General features: G+C 42.0%; 1 protein-coding gene across 3 annotated transcripts in view; it reads right to left on the bottom strand.

Moving 5' to 3' along the window:
- LRP2 (LDL receptor related protein 2) overlaps positions 1-27,148 on the bottom strand; it is a 442,478-nt gene that overhangs the window by 333,096 nt on the left and 82,234 nt on the right. For all 3 annotated transcript variants that reach the window (XM_033945766.1, XM_033945765.1, XM_033945768.1), the window contains exons 9-13: positions 26,802-26,921; positions 13,401-13,529; positions 10,069-10,238; positions 6,239-6,462; positions 4,250-4,456 (exon numbers count right to left, since the gene is read on the bottom strand). In XM_033945766.1, the coding sequence (XP_033801657.1) occupies positions 4,250-4,456; positions 6,239-6,462; positions 10,069-10,238; positions 13,401-13,529; positions 26,802-26,921 (850 nt within the window). The remainder of the gene's footprint in view (positions 1-4,249; positions 4,457-6,238; positions 6,463-10,068; positions 10,239-13,400; positions 13,530-26,801; positions 26,922-27,148) is intronic.

The following is a 27,148-nucleotide window of genomic DNA, read 5'->3' as shown; positions in this document are numbered from 1 at the left end:
CTCTCTCTCTGTCTTTCTTCTGCATACAACCCCCCTGCCCCCCTCCCGGGTCTTTCTCTGCCTCTCTCTTTCCTTCCTCCCTCCTTCCTCCTTCCTATGACCCCCTCACTGCCTTCCAGCCTTTGTCCCACCCCCCTTCCCTGAAGCCAGCCTGCCTGCCTCCCTCCCATGCCGAAGCCTGACCTAACTGCTGCCAATTCTTTCTTCTCCCGGTCCGCCACCGAAGCCAGTCTGCCTCCCTCCCTACCTGCTGCGCCGAAGCTTGGCCTACCCATTGCCGATTCTTCCTTCTCCCGGTCCGCCACCGAAGCCAGTCTGCCTCCCTCCCTGCCACACCGAAGCCTGGCCTACCCACCGCCAATTCTTTCTTCCCCCCACCCCTCACGGTCCGCCGCTGCTCGCAGCCCACTGCTGCAGCAAATCCAAGTAGGGGAGAGCCAGGCGTTTGCAGTGGCTCCAGCCCACTTGCCTTCACCCGTTGTAAGAATCGACATCGGGGGAGGCTTGTGGGTCGGTGGTGTGCATTCGCTGTATATGCCTGGCCCTTCCCTTCCCTTAAGAACATAAGAACATAAGAAGTTGCCTCCACTGGGTCAGACCAGAGGTCCATCTCGCCCAGCGGTCTGCTCCCGCGGTGGCCCATCAGATCCGCGACCTGTGAAGTGGTTTCTGACCACTTCTATAACCTACCTCAAGTTCTATCTGTACCCCTCTATCCCCTTATCCTCCAGGAACCTATCCAAACCTTCCTTGAACCCCTGTACCGAGTTCTGGCCTATCACTTCCTCCGGAAGCGCGTTCCATGTGTCCACCACCCTCTGGGTAAAAAAGAACTTCCTAGCATTTGTTCTAAACCTTTCCCCTTTCAATTTCTCTGAGTGACCCCTAGTGCTTGTGGCTCCCCACAGTTTGAAGAATCTGTCTTTATTTACTTTCTCTATGCCCTTTAGGATTTTGAAGGTTTCTATCATGTCCCCTCTAAGTCTCCTCTTCTCCAGGGAGAACAGCCCCAGCATTTTTAACCTGTCAGCGTATGAAAAATTTTCCATACCTCTTATCAGTTTAGTCGCCCTCCTCTGCACTCCCTCGAGTACCGCCATGTCCTTCTTGAGGTATGGCGACCAGTATTGAACACAGTACTCCAGGTGCGGGCGCACCATTGCGCGATACAGCGGCATGATAACCTCCTTCATCCTTCCTGCAGTTACAGCAGCGAGCGGTGGTGGGCAGGGAGCATCGGTGGTGGCAGCTAGCGGTCAGCCCGCCTACCCCCTGACCTACAGGATGAATAATTTTTCGGGAGGTCATAGCCCCTGTGGCTCCCCCCTTTCCGACGTCTATGTTTTCAATTACAGTTTCAGACCATGTGACCATCTTGTTTTTCACTGAATGATCTGTTCAAAGTCTTCTGTCCCTGACACTAAAATTAAGTGCTGCTTTATTAAATAAGGAACAGCTTCAGGAAACCTTTCAGACTGCATTGGATATGTATTTTAAATAAAATACCCAATGCTACCTCTACAGGTAATTGTAGGATGCACTCAATGCAACATTATGAAGGACTGTTATGACCTTCTTCACTGGGATGCATAAACAAAATCAGGAGCTTTTGGATTTGGATCGAGAGATCAAAAGCTTAGAACAGCAATTTATTCATACCAAATGCTTGGGCATATTGTTGTCCCTGCATAGATTAAATAATAAATATAATTTGCTCAATAGTAAACAGGCCTGAACAGATGTATTTGCTCTTAAGGTGTATTATGATCATAACAAAAGATGGACATTTAAGGGTAAATTCAAGAAAGGTTGACTAAAATTAGGCAACAAATATTTGGGCACTAAGCATCAATTCTATAATGACAATTATGCATGTAGTTGTTAAGAATACTAACAGAAGTTAGCATTCACATGATTTTAGGCTGGTGTAAATGCTCATGCCTAGCTGTTGGCAATTGTGCACCTAAGCAGGGCTTAATTTGTAGACAAATAGGAAGTGAAACTGGGGGTGGGGCCAAGACTGGAAATGAACTTACTCCTACACACCCAATACTTCATTTGAGCATACAAAGGAAGCTGGTATGTACATATACTATGCAAATTAATATATTTGTGGAATATCAGTATCCCACAACAAAAAGGAAAAAAACAACTCCATGTGTAGTAATGTAAACAAAAATAGAAGTGGAGAAGGGGCACGATCGACCAACTGTAAGGATAACCAATTTATTGAAAATACAGCATATATAACATATGCAGAAAATATATAGCAAGCCTAACAGAGAATCCTTTTTGTCCTGGACCCCAACACTGTCTGTGTTTCGGCTTGAACAGCCTTCCTCAGGGGTATATGGCGCCAAAGTACTAACTATGAAACAAAAAAGGAATGCTCTCGGTAAACAGTATGGAGCCTGCTGCTCAACATGGGAAGAATCAAGAAACGCTGCAAACTACTGCATAAGCTGAGAATTGTCACTGTTGGGTGAATATCACCTGTAGGATTTGCAATACTATCAATAAAATCTTGGACTAATAGGTGTTTTTCTCAACATTTATACATTTGCAATATCCAAAGCACAGAGGAACACCGGAGTTATACCCCCGTATAAATATGAAGAGCGAGCCATGCTATAATGCATAAGTTCTGTTGTGCTTTGGATATTGAATATGGTTATGGCTGCAGGTTGTGCCGACACTCTCTTTATAGATAAGCAGGGGTCAGCTTGTTGTATTGCATAGATAATATTTTATGATTCTTTGCTCTATACAACTTTTCTGTATCTTGCCTTGTTAACATTTATATTTGTATTACATTTGTATTTTATTAAATCAATAAAATCTTTGAACTGGAACATTTACACATTTGATACCGTGTTTGCCTTGGCAGCCAGGTGGCAAAAGAAAGCAAGTGCTTCAGGAAAAATAGATACTTGCTTCCTTTTACCATTCCAGAACAGATACCTAAGGCCCCTTCCATTTGTAGAATCAGCTCCTTATTATTTATTGTAACATTTATACACTGCCTAAAACCTAGCCATCTTGGAACACAGTTGCTGTTATAGAATTGGTTCTGTGTGCAACATCAGCACCCCAAATGTAGCAGCCACATTATAGAGTTGCCCCCATAGTATTGTCTTTCGACTGACTTTTTTTCATTTTGCAATAGGCTGATGAATTGATAGCTCAATAACAATCATTTCCTTTTTTAGAAGAATATACATTTGTGTGTAATTGTTTTATTTTATGAAATTAACAATTTTTTTTTTCCTTTTTGTTTTAAAGTATCTTCCTCATTTTTTTTACAGTGTGAGCCAAAATATGGCCATGACAAGGTTTTATCATTTATCAATTGTAATTTTCCATTTTAAAATGTTTCTTAAATATTGGTTTATGGTTTTACTTTATTGATTGCTGCATCTCTTCTGTAATAACTGGACCCTTGGACTGCCTTTCTACCAGAACATGAAAGCTTGAAGTGACATCCTTGAACTATTTTCACATCTGGATGCTTCATGGGCTTCTTTGAAGCAACAATTCTATAAATCATGATAATCATTCAAAAATATCTTGAAAGAAAGTCACATAATCTGTCAGTATGGATATTAGATATACTTTTAAGAAGCATGATTATATTCCGAGGGTTACAAATATGGAATCTTTGAGAAAGATTCCATGAAGTTAGCTTTTCAGGTTTGTTCAAACATTCATATATTTTACTTATTCAATAGGTTATAAAATATTTGAATGTAAAGTCACATCTGCACATATGAAATTTTTAACCAGCTCAAACCCCCCCCCCCCCCCACACACACACACACACACTTTTTTTTTTTTACAAAATCGTGAAAACTGTTTTTAGTGCACTGAATACTCTGTGCTGCTCCCGATGCTCATAGAATTCCTATGAGTATTGGGAGCAGCGCAGAGCATTCAGCACACCGGCCTGCGCTAAAAAAATGCTTTTGTGGTTTTGTAAAAGGTGGGGGGGGGGGGGGGAAGAGAGTAGTGTGGACATTTCTTGTTGAACTGCAAACGGCTTAGATTTATCAGATCCAATTTATGGCTTGTTCCAGTTCAGTTCTGATTAAGCAAATCCCCTGGTTCAGGTAGGGCCTGAATTGGCTCTCCTATACCTTGTTTAACAATGAAATCATGCTCTAGTTCTGAGTATTATGTATCTTATTTGTCAAACTGATCTTCGCTGGAATGCATGACATACAATTACAGTGTTTCATCTAGTATTTCCTACCTCTGGAGGCCATCATAGGTTGTGGTTTCAATATAATCATAGCGACTATCAACCCAATAAAGCCTCTTTGACAGAATATCCAGAGTTATGCCAGTTGGCCATCCTAATTTTGTTTTGATCAATTCATGACGATTTGTACCATCCATGAAGGCTCTTTCCAGCTTAGGCTCTCCTGCCTGACTGTTCCAATCGGAGAAAAATAAGTAACTGCAAAAGAAAAAGGAAGCGTAAAGGTTCCATGGTTTCACAGATTTAAAATCAAATCTTTTATGGAAAGCTCTGAAGTAATTACAAAATTAAAAAAATCTTGCTTTATTATATTATTTTTTTTTTTTTGGGGGGGGGGTCCTTTCCATCATTAAACTTCTTCCCTAGCTAGTGTGCTTGTGTGCCTCTATGAAATTCTTACTAGTTTAAGGACTAGAAGAGCATCTCCCTAAAGATGGATTGTCGGAGAAACTCTTGACCCATCAAGGCCCACCATGCTCCTTCCTGAACTAATAACTCCAAATCCAGAGAATGGTCTAGCCCAGCACATACAGATGTGAACTAAGACCTCCAGCAAATGTAGCTTGAAATGGTTTGAATATGCCACCTAGGTCCAGTCTTCACTGATTGAAGTTTAGTTACAAAAGGATCATGAAAGTGATGATATTCTTTTTGTAATGCTTATTTGCTAAATAGATTATCGTATAAATTCTATGAGCAGAGCTCTGTATTTGGAGCATATTATCAGTGACATTTCAGAATTGATATGTAACAGTGAAGAAATACAAATACACGTTGAAACTTTTATTCAATTGAACATATATACTGTGAACCAAAAAAGAACACACCAAAATGTTTTTTGTTGTGTCTTCCACAGAACTCAACTGATTCTTATGAAATGTACCCCCCTCTTACAAAACCATAGCACATATTTTAGTGCCAGCCGCAGCAGTAACAGCTCTGACACTCATAGGAATTCTATGCTACGATGCTACAATTTTGTAAAAGGGGCTAGTGTGATGTGTCCTGAATGAAGTTGACGTAAAATGTAAATATTTCCCACCACATCACAACACTACATTGTGAAAATGAATTTTTGCTAAGGGACAGCCGCGGCAGGGAACCCCTGAACTCCACCACAAGTCATCTGGCAGGAGGGATGCCCCTCCCACCGCCACCCATCCCCCCTCCACTGATTGGTCAGATCCCTAAGGCCACTCCCAAGGCCAATCGGAGTCTTAGGCTACTCCCAGCACATCCCAGAATGTACGGGGAAGGAAGCCTAAGACTGGTTGGCCTTAGGCGCCTGGGCCAATTAGGGCCTTAGGCTCCACCCCAGAGCATCCCAGGATGCACTGGAAAGGTCCGCTACTCTGAAGAGGCGGATCTGCCAGCTAGAGGGAGTAAACATCTCTCCGGCCGGCCTTCCTGTTAAAGGTACAGGGGGTGCCGGCAGTAGGGAGTGGGCATCCCTCCTGCCAGAGATGTTGAGGAGATGCTGGCAGGAGGGAATGGGCATCCCTCCTGCCGGGGATTGTTTAGGAGTTTGCAGCAGAAATATGTAGGCACAAGAAATATAGGCCTGGAAAATCCTGGCCTACATTTCTGGTGCCTACCTATGCTGGAGGCGAGATTTTTTAACTGGCTCTGTCACATGATTGATATGCGATCAGTGGCCGCTTTTAGGGCGACCGCTAACAACGGCACCTGTTAGAAAATCCAACCCTCAGTGTATAATTCATGCTATGATTTACACAGCTTGATATTATAGTACACTGTATTGTTTTATTTGTTTTAATGCATTTGTGTATATACTGCTTTTTATTAATGCCTTTGATATTTTATATGACTTGAAAGTTCTCAAAAAAACTGATTTGCAAATTAAAATTTGTAAAATATTTTCTTTAGTCTTTCTTACATTTCTTTCCATATGATATGCTTGATTTGATATTTTTTGATGTAAGATATTTCTTAATTTTTTGCTTCATATAGATTACTCACCCAACTGTTGGGTCAAGTGCAATTCCTCTGGGGGTTCCCAAATTTTCAGCAATGAGGGTTATACGGTTTGATCCATCCACATTTACCATATCTATTCTGCTCACACTGGTTTCTAGTATGTAAAGTTTATTGTTTACCCAGTCCACTGCTAAATTTTGTGGTGTGTCCACTGAAACATTCAAGACTTCATAGACATTTGAGCCATCCATATCAGCAGAAAAAACCTGAAATATAAAGCAAGTATTATCCCTTTGAAAGTGCAGTATGCCAATTTACTTTGCCTTTTTGGGGGCAAAGCCCATGCACAAATCATATTTACATTAACCTAATAAGATACAGGCACAATAATTTACTCAAATATAGCACAAAATATAAACACAAAAATTATAAATACAAATGTCCCTGCCTCCATCTGAATCTCTTCCAACTCTAACTAGGGAGCTGGGACAAATTTAATAACAGACCTAAACAGTATCAAAATTCCTTGCAAAATATGGGCCAGAATGGATGGGAATCAAATCAAAGGTTTGTTGAAGAGATGTTGGGTTATACCTCCCCTGAAACCTCACTCTCACCCTCCAAAACCGCCCCCCCCCCCATACCTTTTTAGACAAGTTGGAACAGGAGTAAAGCTCAGTCCGTCCCGCTCATAGGCCCACAGATCAAAATAGCGGGCCTTTCCCTCCCCGGTGCTTCATGTGATGCACAGGGAGGGCCCTAAGGTCCTGATTGACTCAGACACCTTAGACGTCTGAGCCAATCAGGGCCTTAGACTCCTCCCTCTGTATCTCGGAATACAAAAGGAAGAATGGACAGAAAAACTGAAGTCTGGGCAAAGCAAGGGAATCTGGAGTCTAGCAGAGAAAGGTGTTAAGGTTTAAAAGCAGCCTCAAAACCGTTTGTTTTTAGACTAGATTTAAAAAGGCCAGAGTGGGAGCCTGATGCTCTATTCCAAGCATACAATGCAGCAAGTACAGAAAGGTCAAAATACATCCCTGGAAATAACTCTCCTAAACGTGGATAAAAGCATCTGCTTTGTGGAATAAGTATACTTTGTACAATAGTGTTTCTCAATGCGCAGTATGCGTACCCTTAGTGGTACGTGGGCCACTTGTTAGAGGTATGCGACCTGGCCACCGCAGAGCATATTCCCTTCCACCAGTCTGTCCAAGCTGCCGCTGCTGCCAAGGATCCCTCCTTCCTGTCCACCCCCCTCTGCTGAAGACGCTGCCGTTGGAGGGAAGGCTTATGGGTCAGCCACTTGCAGCGTGAGAACGCTGTGCGTCCCTGCAACAATAGTCGCTGAAGGCAGAAGGAGCCAGTTCTGCTCGAACAAGTAAGGGGACATAATCTTTCTGGGACAAAGGGTGAAAGGAGGGGGTGGGACATTGGAGGGGCACAATTTTGGGACAAAGGCTGGAAGTCAGGGAGGAAGAGGGGGCAGGAACTCGACGCAGAAGGAAGGGGAGCATGAACATGGGACACAGAAGGAAGGGAGGAAGGGGGCACTAACTTGGGACTTAGGAGGAAGGGAACAGAAAAAGAATTGGGCATGAGTGTATGAGTGAGAAGGATAGAGATGGTGCACATGGGGAATGGAAGAAGGAGGAAAATTGTTGGGCATAGAGAGAGAGGAGTGAGGTAGAAATGCATGGGGAACTGAAGGATGAGAGGGAGAAATGTTTTATATGGTGGTGGAGCGGGAACAGAGGGACAGATTGAAGGGGATGCAAGGGGGAGAAATGTTGGAAATAGAGATGGAGGGAGAGATGTGGCATTGTGCTGGAGAGGGGTGATAGAAGGAGAAATGGACATGGGGCTGGTGGGCAGTGGTGAAAAATGCCACACATGATCTGGAGGATGAGAGGGAGAAATGTTGGATGTGGCAGTAGAGGGAGTGGGAGAGATGCACCCTAGATCTCTTTCTCTCTCTCTTTCCCCACTCCCTTTGCAGCAAGGAGGGGAATGAGAGAAGGACAGTGAGTCTACTCACTTCTAATTCTTCTGTGGTCAGCTTTGTATAACTTCAATATAAATACATGATAACTGTAATTCATATGTTGCTTTTTATGATTTTATAAGAATGAAAAGATGAAAATTTGGTGTTTATAAGACAGATGAAAATTTGGCGTTTTCAAATTTTAAATAGGTAAACTGCAAAATCTTACTATCCTGGTCACAAAAGCAAGGTTTTATGGAAATAGGCATTTTCTATACTTTTTATGCATGAGCAATTAGAAAATTTCATTTACTGCCCAGGAACAAAACTCATGTTACATGGAGGGCCATTTTTAAAAAGGATGTCTAAGTCTAAATTGAGTGTTTCCCGTGAAACGTCTAAAGTTGGAAGCACAAAAAATGTTCATTTTCGAAAGCTGATCTGCTAGATTCCACAATTTTATTTTTTTTCCCAAAAATCAGCTCCTTGAACATCTAGGCCGCCAGGACACCTAACTTTATACCTCATTTTCGACCAAAAAAATCATCTGCAAAAATGTCCAAGTTTAATCCACCCCTAAACCTACCCATAGCTGCCTTCCAACATGCCCCTGTAAACTCTGGGCATACAGCAGCTAAGAAGTCAGACTAGACGTCCAGAAAAATGGTTTTGAAAATCGGCACTTGGACATCCTGGCAATTAGGACATCCAAGTGCCAACTTAAGCAATTTTTTGGACATTTTAAAGTTTTGATTATGTCCCTAATAGTGAATCAGCCACAGTATTCAGGACCAGCAATGCAGGGATTGGTGGCACCCTCCGTTGTCAGTACCCCAACAATTGGCATCAGACCTTCACAGTCACCACAACACTCCCTGAGGTAGTGAAGTCTTGTGCAAATTTTCTATTATCAATGTGTGGTTAGAGGTGCTTATCCCTTTAGCTAGCTATCGTTAGCATCCTAAAGAAGTCTGCGGTTTCTGCACATAAAATTCAGTGCCTCACGAACCATTGGCTCTCACTTTCAACCAAGAACTGTTACTTAAACACTCAAACGACTGTTTCTCAGAGGTGGCAAAATAGGGAAACAAGAGGTAGAAAAAAGAAAGCAAATAGCCAGCATAAATATTCACAATCTGCATGATAGTATGCTAAACCAGGAGTTCTCAAGCCACAAACAGGTCTAGTTTATAGGCTATCCACAATTAAAATTCTTTATATGTACTTGCATGCATTTGGTCAAAAACACCAGAATAATTTGCACAGCTTTGTTACCCTGAAAACCAGGCTTGTTTGAAGCCCTCAAAGACTTGACTTAAAAATTAGGCTGTCAACTCAAGAGAAAGAAATGGAAATAGGAAGCTGAAACATTTTGTTAACTCATTTTAAGAAACAAGTACTTTATTTACTACAAAGCAAGATACAAATTACTGGCACCCTTGGAAAATTACTGGCAATAGTTTCTAGCCAAGGCTCAATTGCAGCCTTACTTAAAATCTCCAAGAAAATTCTGATATTTATCATTCAACAAAATAAGAAGATTTTACATTTTATAAGATCAGGTTTCAACAAATTAGTAATAAGAATGTGGTCTCTTTTGAAAGCTTGCCTATTATTTCTTTTACTTAGGCATTTGGATGCCATTATGAATAAAACCGAAAGCAGCTCAAGAGACAAATCAAATAATAGCGTACTTTGTTTAATATATCAAAGTAATGGCATGGCATGAACATTGTGGTGAATAACATAAATTATCTCAGGGGCTTCTCTTGTTGAAAGACACTGATGCAGTCCTTTTCTGCCAGTAAATGTGAAAAAACCATCGGAGCGCAGGCTTTCACAAGTCTTCTCCTTCCAGAAAAGTAATAGTTTGTTTGAATTTGATGCTTACCTTATTTTGCACTGTGTCTGTCCAAAATATCCTTCTTAAGTAAAAGTGAACGTCCACACCAACAGCAACTCCACGGTTCTGAGAACGCACCAATGTGCGCAAGCTTCTCCCGTGAATGTCTCCAATCAGCAAATCGCGGCCATTGGAAAAAATAATCTGTGGGACCCCAGCTGAAAGGAGTACCAGTTATTAATAAGGTACAATAAGGACACTAGATACTCAAAACCCAGTCCAGGCAGAAAACCAATGTACTGTACTTGCAGGGAGATTATAGAGGAGTGAAAACTACATGTTCTTTGTGAAAATTCTGCATTACTTTACTTTCACATATGATTTTAGTATAAAACGTTCACAGGAAATGGCAGAATATTTTGCAAAACTAAGACAACTCCATAGTACAAGTAAAGCAAGTTTTAGAAAGGCTGCATTGGATTATACTTTGACCAAGTCTTCCCAAATCTTTCTTGAGGACCCCATAGCCAATTAGGATTTGGGGATTTCCACAAAGAATATGCATGAAGGAGGGGTTCCAGTTTATGCAGATCTATCTCATACATATTCATTATTCATTGTGTGTACCCTGAAAAAATGACTAGCTGTGAGTTCTCCAGAGCAGGTTTGGGGAAAGCCTTGCTTAGGCATTTAGAACAAGACCTGTTGTATATGGGGACTACAATTCCAGGCTCACTTTGGCTTAGACTTCCCCAAACAGCTCAACAGCAGTCACCTCACTCCCATCTTTCTCTCTCTCTCTCTCTTCTTCACTGCTAGGTATGGTATTTGCACCATAACACAGCAATACCCCCTCCTCCCTGCTCTACCTCATCACCTTCACTAGTGGCAGCAACAATACACATTGGCTGCCGCTGTTGGCTCCGCTTGCTTCCCTTTGCCATGCCCCACTCTTGATAACAACACTTCCTGTTTTCTCTTCAGCAGGACAAGGCAATGAAAGCCTTTAGGGCTGATGCAGGAATGGATGTGCATCACTGCTACAGCCAGCAAAGGTGCTGAGGTAGAGCAAGAAGAGGGAGGCTCAGAGAGGGGGAAGTTGCTGGGCCACAGGCAAACGCAGAATCCGGGGGTGGGGGGGGCACCTAAAATGACAGGTCTGGCTATGCCCCATCTGTAAGATGAAATACGGGATCTGATTTAAAGTTTTTGATGTGAGGCACTGGTAGCCTCTTTATAATTTTAAGAGGCTTTACATTATTATTATTATTATTATTATGTTTTATTGATGTTTTATCTGTTGCAATGTATGTGATTTTGCTTATGTATGTATTTCGTTGTGACCCGCTTTGAGAAAGACGGGGTATAAATAAATAAACACATAATATAAATGGTGGTTTACCTAGATAAAATGATCTGGCTGTAAACTGCCCTCCCACTTCCTAGGTAAAAATGTGTGCAGGCTTCCAAGCACATGCACTTGTATCTGAGTTTGCTTAGGTTGGAGGTAGAAAACATCACGCATACATTCAATTTTCACATGTGCACATACTTAGCTGTCTGCAGAAATAGAGGAAGTCAAAGTGCACAGAAAATATTTACATATGTACTTTGCGGCTTCTTATTTTCGAGCAGAAAACATTTAGGAGTCGCCTTATCTGTTAAGACCAAATGAGGACAATTTTATAAGGGTAAGTAGGCACCTGCTTAAACGCTATTTTATGAAGACACAAGTGCACATATGTATCTTAATAAAATAATAGTGTAGGCAGAAAAAAATTTCAGGCATGGACATTTACACCTGCTCTTAAGCATCTAGATCAGGGGTGCCCAAATGGTCGATCGCAAAGGCAACGTGAGTCGATCGCGTTGCCTTTGCAGTCTTGTTCTTCCTGCCTTCCCGAGCCAGGCCAGGCACATACAAGCACCAGACCCACAATACTTCACCTCTGACGTCAATTCTGATAGCTGAAGGGATAGATAGCTGGATAGTTGAAGGGATGGATTAATAGGCAGGTGGAATGTGCCCATGTGCTTAAGGCCCCACCCACAGGAGGAGCCTAAGGCTCCTGGGCCTATTTTGGTTGGCCCAGGCGCCTCAGGCCCCACCTGTGGGCGGGGTTTGAGCCACCTGGGCCAATCCTGCCCCATTCCTGCGCTGGCTGGCCTGCCGGACGGGCGGGCTTGGCACCCGTCCAGCCGGCCAACGATGTCCAGGTACGGGGGTGGGATTCGGGGTGGGGGGCATGGGGTCAGCGGGAGGGTCGCAGGTCAGCGGGGGGTCGATCGGGGGTTTGGGGGCAGTCATGGGGGGGTTGAGTCAAGGGCAGGAGGGCCTGGGATCCCTCCTGCCCCTATTTTAGTGGGGATGGGGGTAGTGGGTCCGTCTGGGCAGGAGGGGTTGGGCTCCCTCCTGCCTGATCTTGTAGGGGGTGGGGGTCGAATGGCCAGCAGGGCTTGGGCTCCCTCCTGGCAGGATCGGACTCGGCGGAGGGGGGGTTTGGGGATCGCGGGACAGGAGGGCTTGGGCTCCCTCCTGCCCCGAACATAATCAGGGGTTTGGGGGTGCCACAGGCCAGGAGGGCTTGGACTCCCTCTTACCCCGATGTCATTGGTGGGGGTTGGGGATCGCGGGACAAGAGGGATTGGTCTCCCTCTTGCCCCAATATCGTGGGGGAGGGTGGATTCTGTAACCGGTGTTGTTTTTGACAGACACCGGTTACAGAATCCAGCTTTTAGGTGAAGGACTAGCTCTTCCTTTGCCTAAAAGCCCTTGTTTTGGATGTTTGGGGCTTAGGCTTTTTTTAGGTTGATTATATGGTATAAGTTTGGACGTAGTGGTGATCTGGGCGTTTAAATAGCTGAACGTAGAGTCATGCCATTATCAAACAAAACCTCCTTTTGGACGTTTTTGTTTTTATAATGGACATTTTCCCTGTTTCTACTTTCAACGTTTAAGGCCTTAGGCCAAAAGGGGACTTAGATGGTTTTTTTTATTATGCCCCTTCACGTATTTTCCATATCCCATTCATATAAAACTAGGAGAGATTAGGAAACAAAACTATCAGGAAATGTTTACAAAGAAGATATTAAAATATAACTTTATTACTTGAAGAAATCTATTGCCAATTTTTCCTCCCAAAACTGACTCTCCAAAAGTTGGTCTCAAACTTATCCTAGGAGCCCCAGTCAGGTTTTTATGACATCCACAATTAATAGTCATAAAACACAAGATTTACATACTCTGCTTCCATTGCATTCAAATTTATCTTAAACAATACCCATTATAGATGTCCTAAAAAAACTTGTCTGTCTAGTGCTTCCCCAGGACATATTTAAGAACCCTTGGAATATAGAACAAGCAAGACCAAATTGCTCACATGATGTGTTAGCTCTGCAGTGCCTGTGGTGTTCCAGGACATAACCTTCCACACAGCTGCACCGGTGACTGCCGACACGGTCTTCACACAACTGGTCACAGATCCCCCATATCTTGCAATCATCAAAATCTAAGACATTGGCATATAAAAAACAATTTTTGGGTAGAACTTTACTTCACACACTGATCTTAAAGAAACATTTTCAGTACTAAAACTGAATTTGTAGATGTATCTGTCTTTTATGATGACGATGGCTTCTTAGAAACCTATATCAAAAACATCTGCTCTAAGTTTTCTTGTATTTGGTGATGTGGACGGGCATTTTCAATATGACATTTAAATCCAATTTTAGATGTTTGTCCTCAGTGAGTCTATCTTTTGAACCATTAAAAAATAATGTCCAAATGAAAACCACACAAAAAACAACCATTGTCCTAGGGGCTAGGAGGGGACAGCATTTTTAGCAAACTGGCCACACAGAGCAGTGGGGCACCCTAGGGGGCACTGCAGTGAACTTCACATATAAGGTCCAGGAACAGATCTAACTATAACCACTTTCTTTGTATGGGGGTTATGGTGAAGCCCTCCAAAGCTCACCTACAACCTACTGTACCAACTACCCTCCCCAATAGCCCTTATGCCTTCAGGCTTTTGGTGAGCTAAAACTTTCCACCACAAGTGTACTAGTTAGAGTGGGATATGGACGTGGGTCTCCTTCTTTGCAGTCTACTGCAGTGACCACCAGGCTACTCCAGTGTCCTGCTTGCTCCTCTAAAATAGCACTTTTTGGCACTTATTCATTATTGAAACAGATCTAGCTTCAAATGTCCAAGTTTTGCCCTGGACATTTCTTTTTTTCCCCAAGATATTTTATTGAAAAAATATGAACAAACAAAAAAATACAATAACATATTTGAACATTATTATATAAAGTACAATAAAATATTACTATAAATAATACAAAATACAAAAATATGGAAGTACAGTACATATATAAATTAAAATTACATAAAGAAAAAGATTGGTGTATCCCAGGAAAACTACAAAATAACTCCATTATGAAAGAGAAAGGTCACAAAATGTAGATAAAAGGGACCAATATTTGTGAACTGTTCTAAATGTTCCCATTTTTCTGCTATTGCCATTTTACATCTTTGGTTTTCCAATTGGAAATAATTAACTTAAGATATCAAATAATTTCCTGTTCTTGGCAGAAACACTAACATCTGGATAACGTGATTTGAAAATAGCAATTGATAAAGATATCTGGGACGAAGTATCAGATATCTTTTGTACAATTGCCCAAATTTCTTTCCAAAAGGAATCGATAAGAGAACATTCATAGCAGTTTGTAGCACAGAGAGCCACGCTGAATGGCCCACGCTGCTCCCGACATTCATGGGAACTCTATGAGCGTTGGGAGCTGCGCGGGCCATTCAGCACGGCTCACCGCTCTATAAACTGCTATCACTGTTTCTTAGAAGAGGGGGCATGTGTATAAGTGAACCAGGAAATTTTTTGCAATTCCAACATAACCAGACCAGCCGCTGAAAGTTTATGCGGAGTCCATACTAGCTTATGATATAGAAAAAACAAGGATTGAATAGAATTAACTAACGTAAGAGGCCTCACTTCATTATTGCAGAAAAACATCTAAATCATAAGTCTGCCCTGATCCTGCCCAAAACATATCCTCAACATGCCCTCTTGAGATTTAGATGCATAACAGATAAACAGCATAGAACAGCATCAAAAAAAGTGTTATGAAAAAGGCAATTTGGACGTTTCAGCAAATAAAACGTCCAAATGCCACTTTATGCCATTTTCTCTTTTGGAAATGAACCCCATTGTCTAACTTATATTGTAATTTGAATATTGTATATTGTGAATTGTTTACCTCCCTTTTACAAAACCGTGAAAGTGGTTTTTAGCGCCAGCCAGCAAGCTGAATGCTCTGCGCTGCTCTGACACTCATAGAGTTCCTATAAGCGTCGGGAGAAGCGCAGAGCATTCAGCGCGCCAGCCAGCGCTAAAAACCACTTTTGCAGTTTTGTAAAGGGGGGGAAGAAACATAGGAACACTTCCAAAAAATGGCAAACGGTAGAACATGTCTGGTCTTTTCTCAAGAACACGGTGAGCGGGGCACAAAATCTGTATATTCTCAGATTCAGAAAGGGGTGCAAAAAGAGTTGAACAAAAGATCCGGCGTGGATAACTAAAATAGTGAAGGAAGCGATAGGCAATAAGAAAAATTCATTCAGGAAATGGAAAAAGGACAAAACTGAGGGGAAGTGGAAAGAGCACAGGAAGTATCAAAAAGAATGTCACCGAGTGGTTCGAAAAGCCAAAAGAGAGTATGAAGAGAGGCTAGCCAGGGAAGCATGAAATTTCAAAACGTTCTTTAGATATGTTAAAGGGAAGCAACCGGCTAGGGAGGAGGTGGGACCGCTGGACGATGGAGACAGGAAGGGAGTAGTGAAGGAGGAGAAAGAAGTGGCAGAAAGACTTAACATGTTCTTTTCATCTGTATTCACAAATGAAGACACATCCAACATACCGGAACCTGAGCAATTCTTCAATGGAAATCAAGCAGAAAAATTAACATCCATGGAAGTGAGCCTTGAAGATGTACGCAGGCAGATAAAAAAATTAAAAACTGACAAATCCCCGGGTCCAGACAGAATCCATCCAAGGGTTCTGAAGGAATTAAAGGAGGAGATAGCGGAACTACTGCAGCAAATTTGCAATCTATCCCTGAAAACAGGTGTGATCCCGGAGGACTGGAAGATAGCCAACGTTACGCCCATCTTTATAAAGGCATCAAGAGGTGACACAGGAAACTACAGACCGGTGAGTCTGACCTCGGTTCCGGGGAAAATGGTAGAAGCACTGATAAAAGAAAACACATGCCAATCCCATCTTTTCTTAAAATCTGGCACACTGCTTGCCTCAATTACCTGTTGTGGAAGATTAATCCAGCAATCAACCACCCTTTCGGTGAAGAAATATTTTCTGGTGTCGCCATGAAATTTCCCACCCCTGATTTTCAACGGATGCCCTCTTGTTACCGTAGGTCCTTTAAGGAAAAAGAGATCCTCTTCCACCTCGATACGGCCTGTGACATATCTCGATCATGTCTCCTCTCTCTCTGCTTTCCTCAAGTAAGTACAGCTGCAACTTACCCAGTCGTTCCTCATACGGGAGATCCTTGAGTCCTGAGACCATCCTGGTGGCCATTCGCTGAACCTACTCAACTCTCCGCACATCTTTCTGATAATGCGGCCTCCAGAATTGTACACAGTATTCCAGATGGGGTCTCACCATGGTCTGTACAACGGCATTATGACCTCGGGCTTACGGCTGACGAAACTTCTACGGATACAGCCCATGATTTGTCTAGCCCTGGATGAAGCTTTCTCCACTTGATTGGCAGTCTTCATGTCTTCGCTAATGATCACCCCCAAGTCACATTCTGCTACAGTCCTTGCTAGGATCTCACCATTTAGGGTGTAAGTCCTGCATGGATTTTTGCCGCCAAGGTGCATGACCTTGCATTTTTTGGCATTGAAACTTAGTTGCCAAGTCTTTGACCAATGCTCCAGCTGGAGTAGGTCCTGCGTCATACTGTCGGGCATTGAGCTTTTGTCGGGCACTGTGCTTTCATCTGTTGTGCGGTTGCCTACCATGTTGCATAGTTTGGCGTCATCGGCGAATAATGTAATTTTACCTCGAAGCCCCTCAGCCAAGTCTCTTATGAAGATGTTAAATAGGATCGGGCCCAAGACCAAGCCCTGCGGCTCTCCGCTGATCACCTCCGTCGTATCAGAGAGGGTAGCGTTTACCACTACCCTCTGAAGTCTACCTCTAAGCCAGTCCCTAACCCATGCGGTTAATGTTTCACCCAGTCCCATCGAACCCATCTTGCTCAATAACCTGCGGTGTGGGACACTATCAAATGCTTTGCTGAAGTCCAAGTACACGACGTCCAGGGACTCCCCTATATCCAGCTTTCTGGTTACCCAGTCAAAGAAGCTGATCAGATTTGATTGGCAGGACCTTCCCTTCATAAAACCATGTTGAAGGGGATCTCGTAGATTCTCCTCGTTCAGGATCGTATCCAATTGGCGTTTGATTAGTGTTTCCATAAGTTTACTCACTATCGATGTGAGACTCACCAGTCTATAATTCTCAGCCTCCGTCCTGCAACCCTTTTTGTGGAGTGGAATGACATTAGCCATTTTCCAATCCAACGGGACTCTTCCTGTACTTATATCTCAAATACTCATATATCTAGATTTCCAAAAAGCCTTTGACAAGGTGCCCCTTGAACGCCTTCTCCGGAAACTGAAGAACCATGGGGTTGAAGGAGACGTACATAGATGGATCAGAAACTGGTTGGCGGGTAGGAAACAGAGGGTAGGAGTGAAGGGCCACTACTCGGACTGGAGGAGGGTCACGAGTGGGGTCCCGCAGGGCTCGGTGCTCAGGCCGCTGCTATTTAATATATTCATAAATGATCTAGAAACAGGGACGAAGTGCGAAATAATAAAATTTGCAGACGACACCAAACTATTTAGTGGAGCTCGGACTAAAGAGGACTGCGAAGAATTGCAGAGGGTCTTGAACAAACTAGGAGAATGGGCGACGAGATGGCAGATGAAGTTCAACATTGAAAAATGTAAAGTATTACATGTGGGAAACCGAAACCCGAGGTACAACTATACGATGGGAGGGATGTTATTAAATGAGAGTACCCAAGAAAGGGACTTGGGGGTAATGATGGACATGACAATGAAGCCAACGGCACAATGCGCAGCGGCCGCTAAGAAGGCAAACAGAATGCTAGGCATAATCAAGAAGGGTATTACAACCAGAATGAAAGAACTTATCCTGCCATTGTATCGGGCGATGCTGCGTCCGCATCTGGAGTACTGTGTCCAATATTCGTCGCCTTACCTTAAGAAGGACATGGCGTTACTCGAGAGGGTTCAGAGGAGAGCGACGCGTCTGATAAAGGGGATGGAAACCTTTCATATGTTGAGAGATTGGAGAAACTGGGTCTCTTTTCTCTGGAGAAGAGGAGGCTTAGAGGGGATATGATAGAGACTTATAAGATCATGAAGGGCATAGAGAGAGTAGAGAGGGACAGATTCTTCAAACTTTTGAATAATAAAAGAGCAAGACGGCATTCAGAAAAGTTGAAAGGGGATAGATTCAAAATGAATGCTAGGAAGTTCTTCTTTACCCAACGTGTGGTGGACACCTGGAATGCGCTTCCAGAGAGCGTAATAGGGCAGAGTACGGTACTGGGGTTCAAGAAAGGATTGGACAATTTCCTGCTGGAAAAGGGGATAGAGGGGTATAGATAGAGGATTACTGCACAGGTCCTGGACCTGTTGGGCCACCGCGTGAGCGGACTGCTGGGCACGATGGACCTCAGGTCTGACCCAGCAGAGGCATTGCTTATGCTCTTATGTTCTTATGTTCTTATTTATTTTTTGTGCTTATTTTTTGTGGTTTACTGGCTATTATTAATGTTTATGTTTTACCACATCTAGAGATGAAAAGAATGGCGTATTTTCCAGTGTCTGGGAATTCTTTCTTTAGCACTGACCAATAAAGTAAAATCATACAACAAACATATTTCTACTAAATATATTAAATGCACAAGTGAATAAAATGCAGAACTCTCTTGTTACTGAAATCAGAAAACAAATTAAGTACAAAATAATTCTCGCCATCATAGTTTCTTTTTTAATGAAAAAGACACATTTCCACTCATTTCATATGTTCTATGCTAAAAGGGGCTGCTGAAAAGTTCTAAGTCCAGCCATAAGAGAATGATATGGAGCCATGAAACTTACAAGTTATTCCATACTTTTCTTGACACTTTTCATTTCAATGACATGAAAAGAAATGAAAAGTATCAAGAAAAGTGTGGAATAACTTCTAAGTTTCATGGCTCTACATCATTCTCTTCTTGGTTGAGCTGAGAACTATTCAGCGGCCCCTCATATAGTGTATCTTTTAAAGCTCCTTGCTAACACTAACAGTAAACACAATTCTCTTAAAATAAAAAGAATACATTTTAGACCTTACACTCTTAAAGCTATGAGTGGATTAGGATAAAGGAACATTGTTTTCTGTTAGACAAATCAGCTTTTCATCCTTGCTTGATAACTCCCCTATGAAAGGAAGCAAGATGACAGGTGGAACAACTCCATATATTTCTTTTTTTATCCTAATACAAAAATCTTGTTTCTCCTCAGAGTGTCTACCTCATGGAAGTTGAGTTTCTCCTCTGTCCTCATCCAAGGGAAAGAATGCAAGCTTAGTGAGACTAATTAAACTTGACAACCTGAGCACTCAAATTGAACTACTATGAGTTTAACTCAGTGGTTCCCAAACCCGTCCTACGGATCCACAGCTCACTGGGTTTTGAGAATGATCAGAATGAAAATGCAGTTTATAGAACTGCAAACACTGGGTTCCCAACATTTGCAAATTCATCTCGTGCATTCATCACACATTTCCTGAAACTCTGACTGGCTACAGGCTCCCAAGAACAAATATGGGAGCCACTGACCTGAGCTTCTTGTTTTTCCAAGGTTTCGGTGAAAAATAATTTCATTTTCATTTAGATTCTCTGAAACCCCACTTTTTGATTTAGCCTTCAATCCATACCCCTACTCCCCTCTGGCCTACTGCTCATCACCCTAGCCAGCAGATTAAACCCCCCTCCCCTAATTATATCCCCACCCTGGCATCCTGTGTGTCTATCTTGTCTGTTCAGATTGTAAGCTCTTTTGAGCAGGGGCTGTCTGCTTTGTGACTCTGTACAGCGCTGTGTATATTTGGTAGCACTCTAGAAATAATTAATTAATAGTAGTAGTAGTAATAGTAGTAATGTTCTACAATAAAGCCGAACAAATTTAATTCCATAACGTGTTCTGTAACTGAGAGAGGTAACTGAGATAATGATTAGGACAAAATAACATGTAAAAATGGATGAGTTGTGTGATGAAGATCATTATGCAGAGCAGAAAATAGTCCCCAGAATATCTACATTTAGGGGCTCTTTTACTAAAACACTTAGGGTTTTAGCACACTAAGGTGTGCTAGCGTTTTTAGCACGTGCTACAATGCCGCACACGCTAGCCACGCGCTACACGGAAAATAGTAATGCAAACTCTATGGAGGCGTTAGCGTGTAGCACAGGCAGCAATTTAGCGTGTGCTAAAACCACTAGCATACCTTAGTAAAAGGAGCCCTTAGTGCAGGGGGGTCACGTGATGGGATGCTAGGGAGCAGAAACTAAATTTGCTTCTCCTACCATCTTTCTCAATAAACTCTCCCAAAACTGGCTTTTATTCTTCACTCCTACCTCTTTATCTGTGTGAAAGATGAGTTTATCTTGGGTGTTTGTGGAGTGTTCATAATGTCAGAAGGAAGATGTTGAAACTGCTGAGAAAAGAAAAAGATCGGGCCTACGCACCAGAAGAGAAAATGGTGGACTCATCAAAGTCCACATATCCCACCATCAGTTTGGCCTGGTTTCGGAGGTTGCAGCAGAATTCACCTCCTGCTTGACAAACATTTTGCCCCTTTTGATGCAACACTGGAAAAAGTACAAGAAAAGCTGGACGAGATGAGAAGAGTTTGCTACAGTCCAACAGATAACCAGTGAACTGAAAGTCACGGTAGCAGAGGAGATCCAGACTCAGCTGAAAAAAAGACCTACTTGCATGCCATGAAAAACTGACATGCAAGAACTGGGCCAGGAGGAGAAATTTAAGACTTATAGGACTTCCTGAATCTGTTTTAGATCTGGCAAGGGCAAGCACAAATATTTGAGTTGGCAGATTTGAGGCATACATTCTTGGCCCAAAATTGGTGACACCACGGGACAGCCACATGGCTAAGCATAATCTCTATGCCATATGGATGATTTCTTGTCCTTTAGATTGGATTTGCTTAACGACACATCTTAGTGTGTATAACCGATAATTGGTTATCATTACTAGTAGAGGATTACTATTGAAATATTTGACACCTTTTCTTGCATCATTTGAGACCTTATGTTTGGCTGCCAGCCTCAGGCATTGGGATCCTTGATATGGACCTGTTTGAGTCATTTATGACATTGAGCTACAAATTAGTACTCTCCCCTTTTTAATCAGGACTTTATATTCTAGCGTTACCTGCCTAATATGTAGTTGGACATCTAAGCAAGAATTGCTCTTTACTTTTCTGGGGAAGGGGTCAAGGGGAAAAGAGAAGTGAGAGATAAGAGTGTGTAATTATGTGTATGTTTATTATTTTACACCCCTTTCTCTTCCCCTAATGTTCCTGTCATGATGTTGGATGGCTTTTCTTTATTATTTGGTGTGAATGGACTGTAGAGGTGCATGAGTACCTAGATGGATGTTTGTTTGGGAGGGGAGATAATTTAAATTCTTTACTGAGGATGAATTGTGGAAGATAGACGTTTTTGACCATTCCTATTATAGGAATTACATGGGATTGGGAAGGAAGATGGAAAGAGGGATGGAGGATAACAATAATTTTATTCTTCTATACCACCATCACCTCTAGGTTCTAGGTGGTTTACACAGAAGAGAAACTGGACACTCAGCGAGAGTACAATCACACAATGGTTACAGTCTTTAAAACTCCTAAGTTAGGTAATAAATTTGTTCCCCGATGTCAGCGGTGGCGGCAAACCTAATGGCTTGGGGGAGGACAGAGAGAAAGAAAGAAAGGGGACAGGCAAGGAGACAGAAAGAAGGGGGGCATGGAGAAAGAGAGAAAGAAAGGGAGGCAGGGAGACAGAAAGAAAGAAGGGGGCAGGGAGAAAGAAATAAAAATTTGGGGGAGAGAATGAGGTCTGGAGGAGAGGAAGCATACAGGAGGCTGAAGGAAGGGAAAAAATATTGGATGCACAGTCAGAAGAAAAATGTGCAACTAGAGACTCATGAAATCACCAGACAACAAAGGTAGGAAAAATGATTTTATTTTCAATTTAATGATCAAAATGTGTCTATTTTGAGAATTTTTATCTGTTGTCTATATTTTGCACTATGGCTCCCTTTTACTAAACCACAATAGTGTTTTTTAGCGCAGGGAGCCTATAAGCGTCGAGAGCAGTGCAGGGCATTCAGTGCAGCTCCCTGCACTAAAAACTGCTATCGCTGTTTAGTAAAAAGGGAGGGGGTATATTTGTCTATTTTTGCATAGTTGTTACTGAGGTGACATTGCATAGAGTCATCTGCCTTGACCTCTTTGAAACAAACCCGGAATATGAATGATAATTAACATTTTCTCTGCCTTTCAGTGTGCTTTGTGGGTTTTTTTTTTAATTTTATTGTTAGTAGATCATTTTGACTTGGTCATTTTAAAAGTAGCTCGCAAGCCCAAAAAGTGTGGGCACCCCTGCTTTAGTCTAATCCACAGGCTAACTTGTAGGTTAATGGAGGATGCATAGCACCTTTTGAGATCCAACAGGGAACTCGACAAGGATGTCATCTCTCTCTCCACTCCTGTTTGCACTCACTTTAGAGCCTTTAATTCGTGACATCCTAGACAATCTAGATATTAAAGGTGTGAGGATAAAATTACAGCATTTGCAGATGACTTCCTGTACATCTTTCAGATCCGGTTCATTCTTTAGAGGCCTTGTTGGAGAATTTTAGGGAATAGGGTGATTTTGTCGGGTTCGGCCTGAATTTAGAGAAATCTGAAGCTCTGCCATCTTATCCTCAGTTGTCTCATTTATGGGATGGTTTATTTCCACTGCAATGGGCCCAGAAATCTTTCAGGTATTTAGGAATCCAACTTACGATGATTCCTACTAGCCATTGACAGATATTTGACTCCCTATACCATCTCTAGGATGCTCCGATCAATTCAGCAGTCTTTATAACCATCCCTTCTATGTGCCAAATAGTGTACGACACCACCCGTAAGACTATCTTCTCCGTTGCAGCACCATCTTTGTGGAACTCCCTTTCTATCAATTTAAGACAAGAACACTATGCCTCCAAATTCAAATCAGGCCTCAAAACATTCCTTTTCCAAGATGAGTTTAACATCTAAAGCACTTCTTCAGCCCTAGAATACACAACTTCAGCCTTGAATTGTTTTCGCTAGACCTCTTCGCTGCCCTGCCTTTTATCTATTCCACTAAGTATCTTTCCCACCCTTTTGTTTTTGTCCCTTCCCCTATCCCCCATCCTTTCACCTTCATTCCTCTTGTATCCAATGTTTCCTAATAGTGTGTTATTATTGTTTGTTACACCTTTTAAGTTTTATTATTTCTTACATTATGTTTGAAACATTTGTACAAATGTTTTCATTTTATGTAAACTGCCTAGGCCTTGGGCGAAATATCAAATGCATTAAACTTGAACTTGAAACTTAAATTATTAGAATAAATAGCATTCCAATTAGACTGCTGGAAAGACCTGCAATTATATTTAGTAGGCTGTATCAATTTAATTTGAATGGTTATATTTCCAAAGTGGCTTTATATGCTACAGGTTCTCCCCATATGAATATTACAGAAGGATTTGAAGTGCCTCTATAGATTATTCTCTAGATTTTGCTGGAAGAATAAGAAACCTAAGATGAGGATCACCTTTCTTTTAGGCAACTGGGAAGTCGGAGGCCTGGGTCTTCCAAATATATGATTATATAATCAAGCTTGTCTGCCAAGATTGGATTTTACAAGATCCTTATTATACTCCTCTAGAATCGTAAATTGCATTTTATGCTCCATATACCTTTTCTTCATTATTACGTACTACTTTTCACCACTTTCTGTACCACTAATATGAATCTATGCTCTATCACCCTTTGAGAGACTGCTTATAAGTAAATTGGATGAAACCCCTCTGTAACTAATCTACTAACCATTCAGGGAATTATGATGATCTAATCCAGTGGTTCCCAAACCCTGTCCTGGGGGACCCCCCCAGCCAGTCGGGTTTTCAAGATATCCCTAATGAATATGCATGAGAGAGATTTGCATACCTGTCGCTTCCATTATATGCAAATCTCTCTCATGCATATTCATTAGGGATATCTTGAAAACCCGACTGGCTGGGGGTCCCCCAGGACAGGGTTTGGGAACCACTGATCTAATCTAATCTAAGTCTTAGATTTATATACCGTATCATCTCATGAAGTAGGGGCTCGACTCGGTTTACATAAGACTTCAATAAACTGGGAAATCAGTTTAACTAACATATGAATTACTAAAGAAAAGACAATTAACACTCCTTAGTTCCATTTCCCAAAAACTGTTGAAATAGCATTGTTTTCATCGACCAGGGCTTACATTGGGAGATTGTAGGCATATTTACATTAGAAGAGGTTCTACTACACCAGAAGAGGTTCTATTATCGTTGGAGGACTTGCAGAGCAAGATAGGGGATTGTTGGGGAACGCAGTATGCATACATTCAGGTACAACACTATATTAGATCTCTGGATTGCTCAAGGCTTTGTGGAGGCTAGAGGGACACAGGGATTTTACAGAAATTAAACACATGGGAAAGAGATCTGGGGTATCTCTTGGATACCTGGGATATATTACACACAATTCGGGGCACAGCACAGCTTGTCAATAATGCAGGCCTTAGGGAAACATTTTTCTAGGGTATTATTATGGGGCTACTGCTCTCAACAACAGTTGTACAAATCTGGTGGAATTCCAACTCCAGTATGTCTTAAATATAATTTGTAGATATTACTGTCTTTTGATATTGCTCTCAGATTCAAGAGTTCTGGAATTTCATTACCCGTTACATGTCTTTCCTACAAAAACTCTAATTTTAAACACTCCAGAATATTTATTATTTGACATATAGACCCCAAGGAGGAGAGCAATTGGTATAGCACTTTATTAAAGCAGAAACTATGGGCTCCTTTTACAAAGGCGCGCTAGGGCCTTAACGTGCAGAATAGTGCGTGCTAAATTGCCGCGTGCACTAGCCGCTACCGCCTCCTTTTGAGCAGGCGGTAGATTTTCAGCTAGCACACGCTATAGCGCATGCTAATCCGGTGCGTGCATTAAAAACACTAGCGCACCTTTCTAAAAGGAGCCCTATATCTTATTGCACATTGGGTTTGGGAAGCAGCCCCTGGATATTGGTATTGGAAAAATCAAGTATACCAACATATGGTATGGGAAGCATAGGAAGCAAAACACTTCTTTAAACATAAACATTTATTTTTAAAGATTTGGGGCAGATATATACAACTTCTTACACCTTGTGGCTGAAGTCTTATATTACACTCATTTTAATGTTTTGAGTTGACATATGATTACTATCAATTCATAGTTTGAGGAGGGGGTGGGAGGGATAGGGTTAGAATCTACTTGTCCGAGCACCTTGAAATTGCAGGCCCCTCTCGTACAAGAAACACCTACCTGTTTTCCTTTCCTTCCCTGAAGGGCTGCCTCTACAAGAAATTCCTTGACAGATCCTTAGCATTCCAAGCGGGCAAATGGAACAAATGCCTCACAGCCCTCATCTCCAATTCCCCCCCCCTACCAAATGTTCAGGAAGTCAATAAAAACCTACCTGTTTGACAAATTCCTCTAACTTCTCACCCCCCCCCTCTTCCTTGTCCTCCTCCTCTGACCTCAACTTACCTCCAGACACTCCGACTCCTCCAATCTTGTCAGCCACTAAATAACTTAACAAAATGGATCACTCTATCCAACTAATTACCCTGTCTTCGTTACTCCCCATACTAAATGCCTCTGCTCTGCCTTATCGAACACCGAAGTATGTATCTACGCCGTAGGTAACTCTGCTGTATGTAACACTACTCTATGTAACTCACAGCAAATGTAACTTCTTTGCAAATGTAACCTAGCTGTAAAATAACTTCACCGTAAATGTAACATCGCCAAAAATGTAAACGTAGCATCGCCGAAAATGTAACTTCGCTGTAAATGTACAGTCTCTTCATCTGTAAACCGCATAGAACTTCCATGGTATTGCAGTATACAAGAATAAAGTTATTATTATTATTATACATTTGGGTACCTTCTTGGGATACCGATGGTTATAAGAAATCAGGCCACCGGATTAGTCATATGGGAAGGGGTGAAGAATTCCGTTTATTGGTCATTTAATAATAGAATGTTTTGTTACTGTTGAGTACTCAGCATGTTGAGTTTAGTATTGATTAATGGAGATATGACCACCGCATTGCATCCACGAATGTGCAGATGCTGTCCCAATGTCGCTACTAGCTGAAAGCGTTTCAAAACCCGGACAATATTCTCTCTTCTATTTGATAAAAAGTAACCCTCCCCACCCCACTCCGCATACCCCTGCAGATATACTGGTTAATTGTTTTGTAAAATCCTTCTAAACACATCACTCACCGATGCAAGTACGGCTGTCATTGATGTTTATGACATACCCAGAGGGGCAATAACAAGACCCACCAGATGGAGAGGCATGACATCGATGCTGGCAGCTCAATACAGCACACTGAAATATACCTAAAAGAAAATGAAAGCCGTAAACAACAAACCACATTTCATAAAAAACATCAATTAAAGAGCTCTATTTGCAAAGAGAGTTATCTGGGTAGCAGTGGCTTCAACAAGAATAACTCCCACTGATTGGACCAAATATGGATATTCAGTAGCACATACCTGGATAATGCCACTGACTATACGAGCAGACCACCATGGCACTATTTGCCGGGGCAGAATTGGGACAGAGC

This window comes from Geotrypetes seraphini, chromosome 5 (assembly GCF_902459505.1).
Source record: "Geotrypetes seraphini chromosome 5, aGeoSer1.1, whole genome shotgun sequence".
In the NCBI taxonomy this organism is placed as follows: Eukaryota; Metazoa; Chordata; class Amphibia; order Gymnophiona; family Dermophiidae; genus Geotrypetes; species Geotrypetes seraphini.
This window is presented reverse-complemented; position numbering and strand designations above follow the sequence as displayed.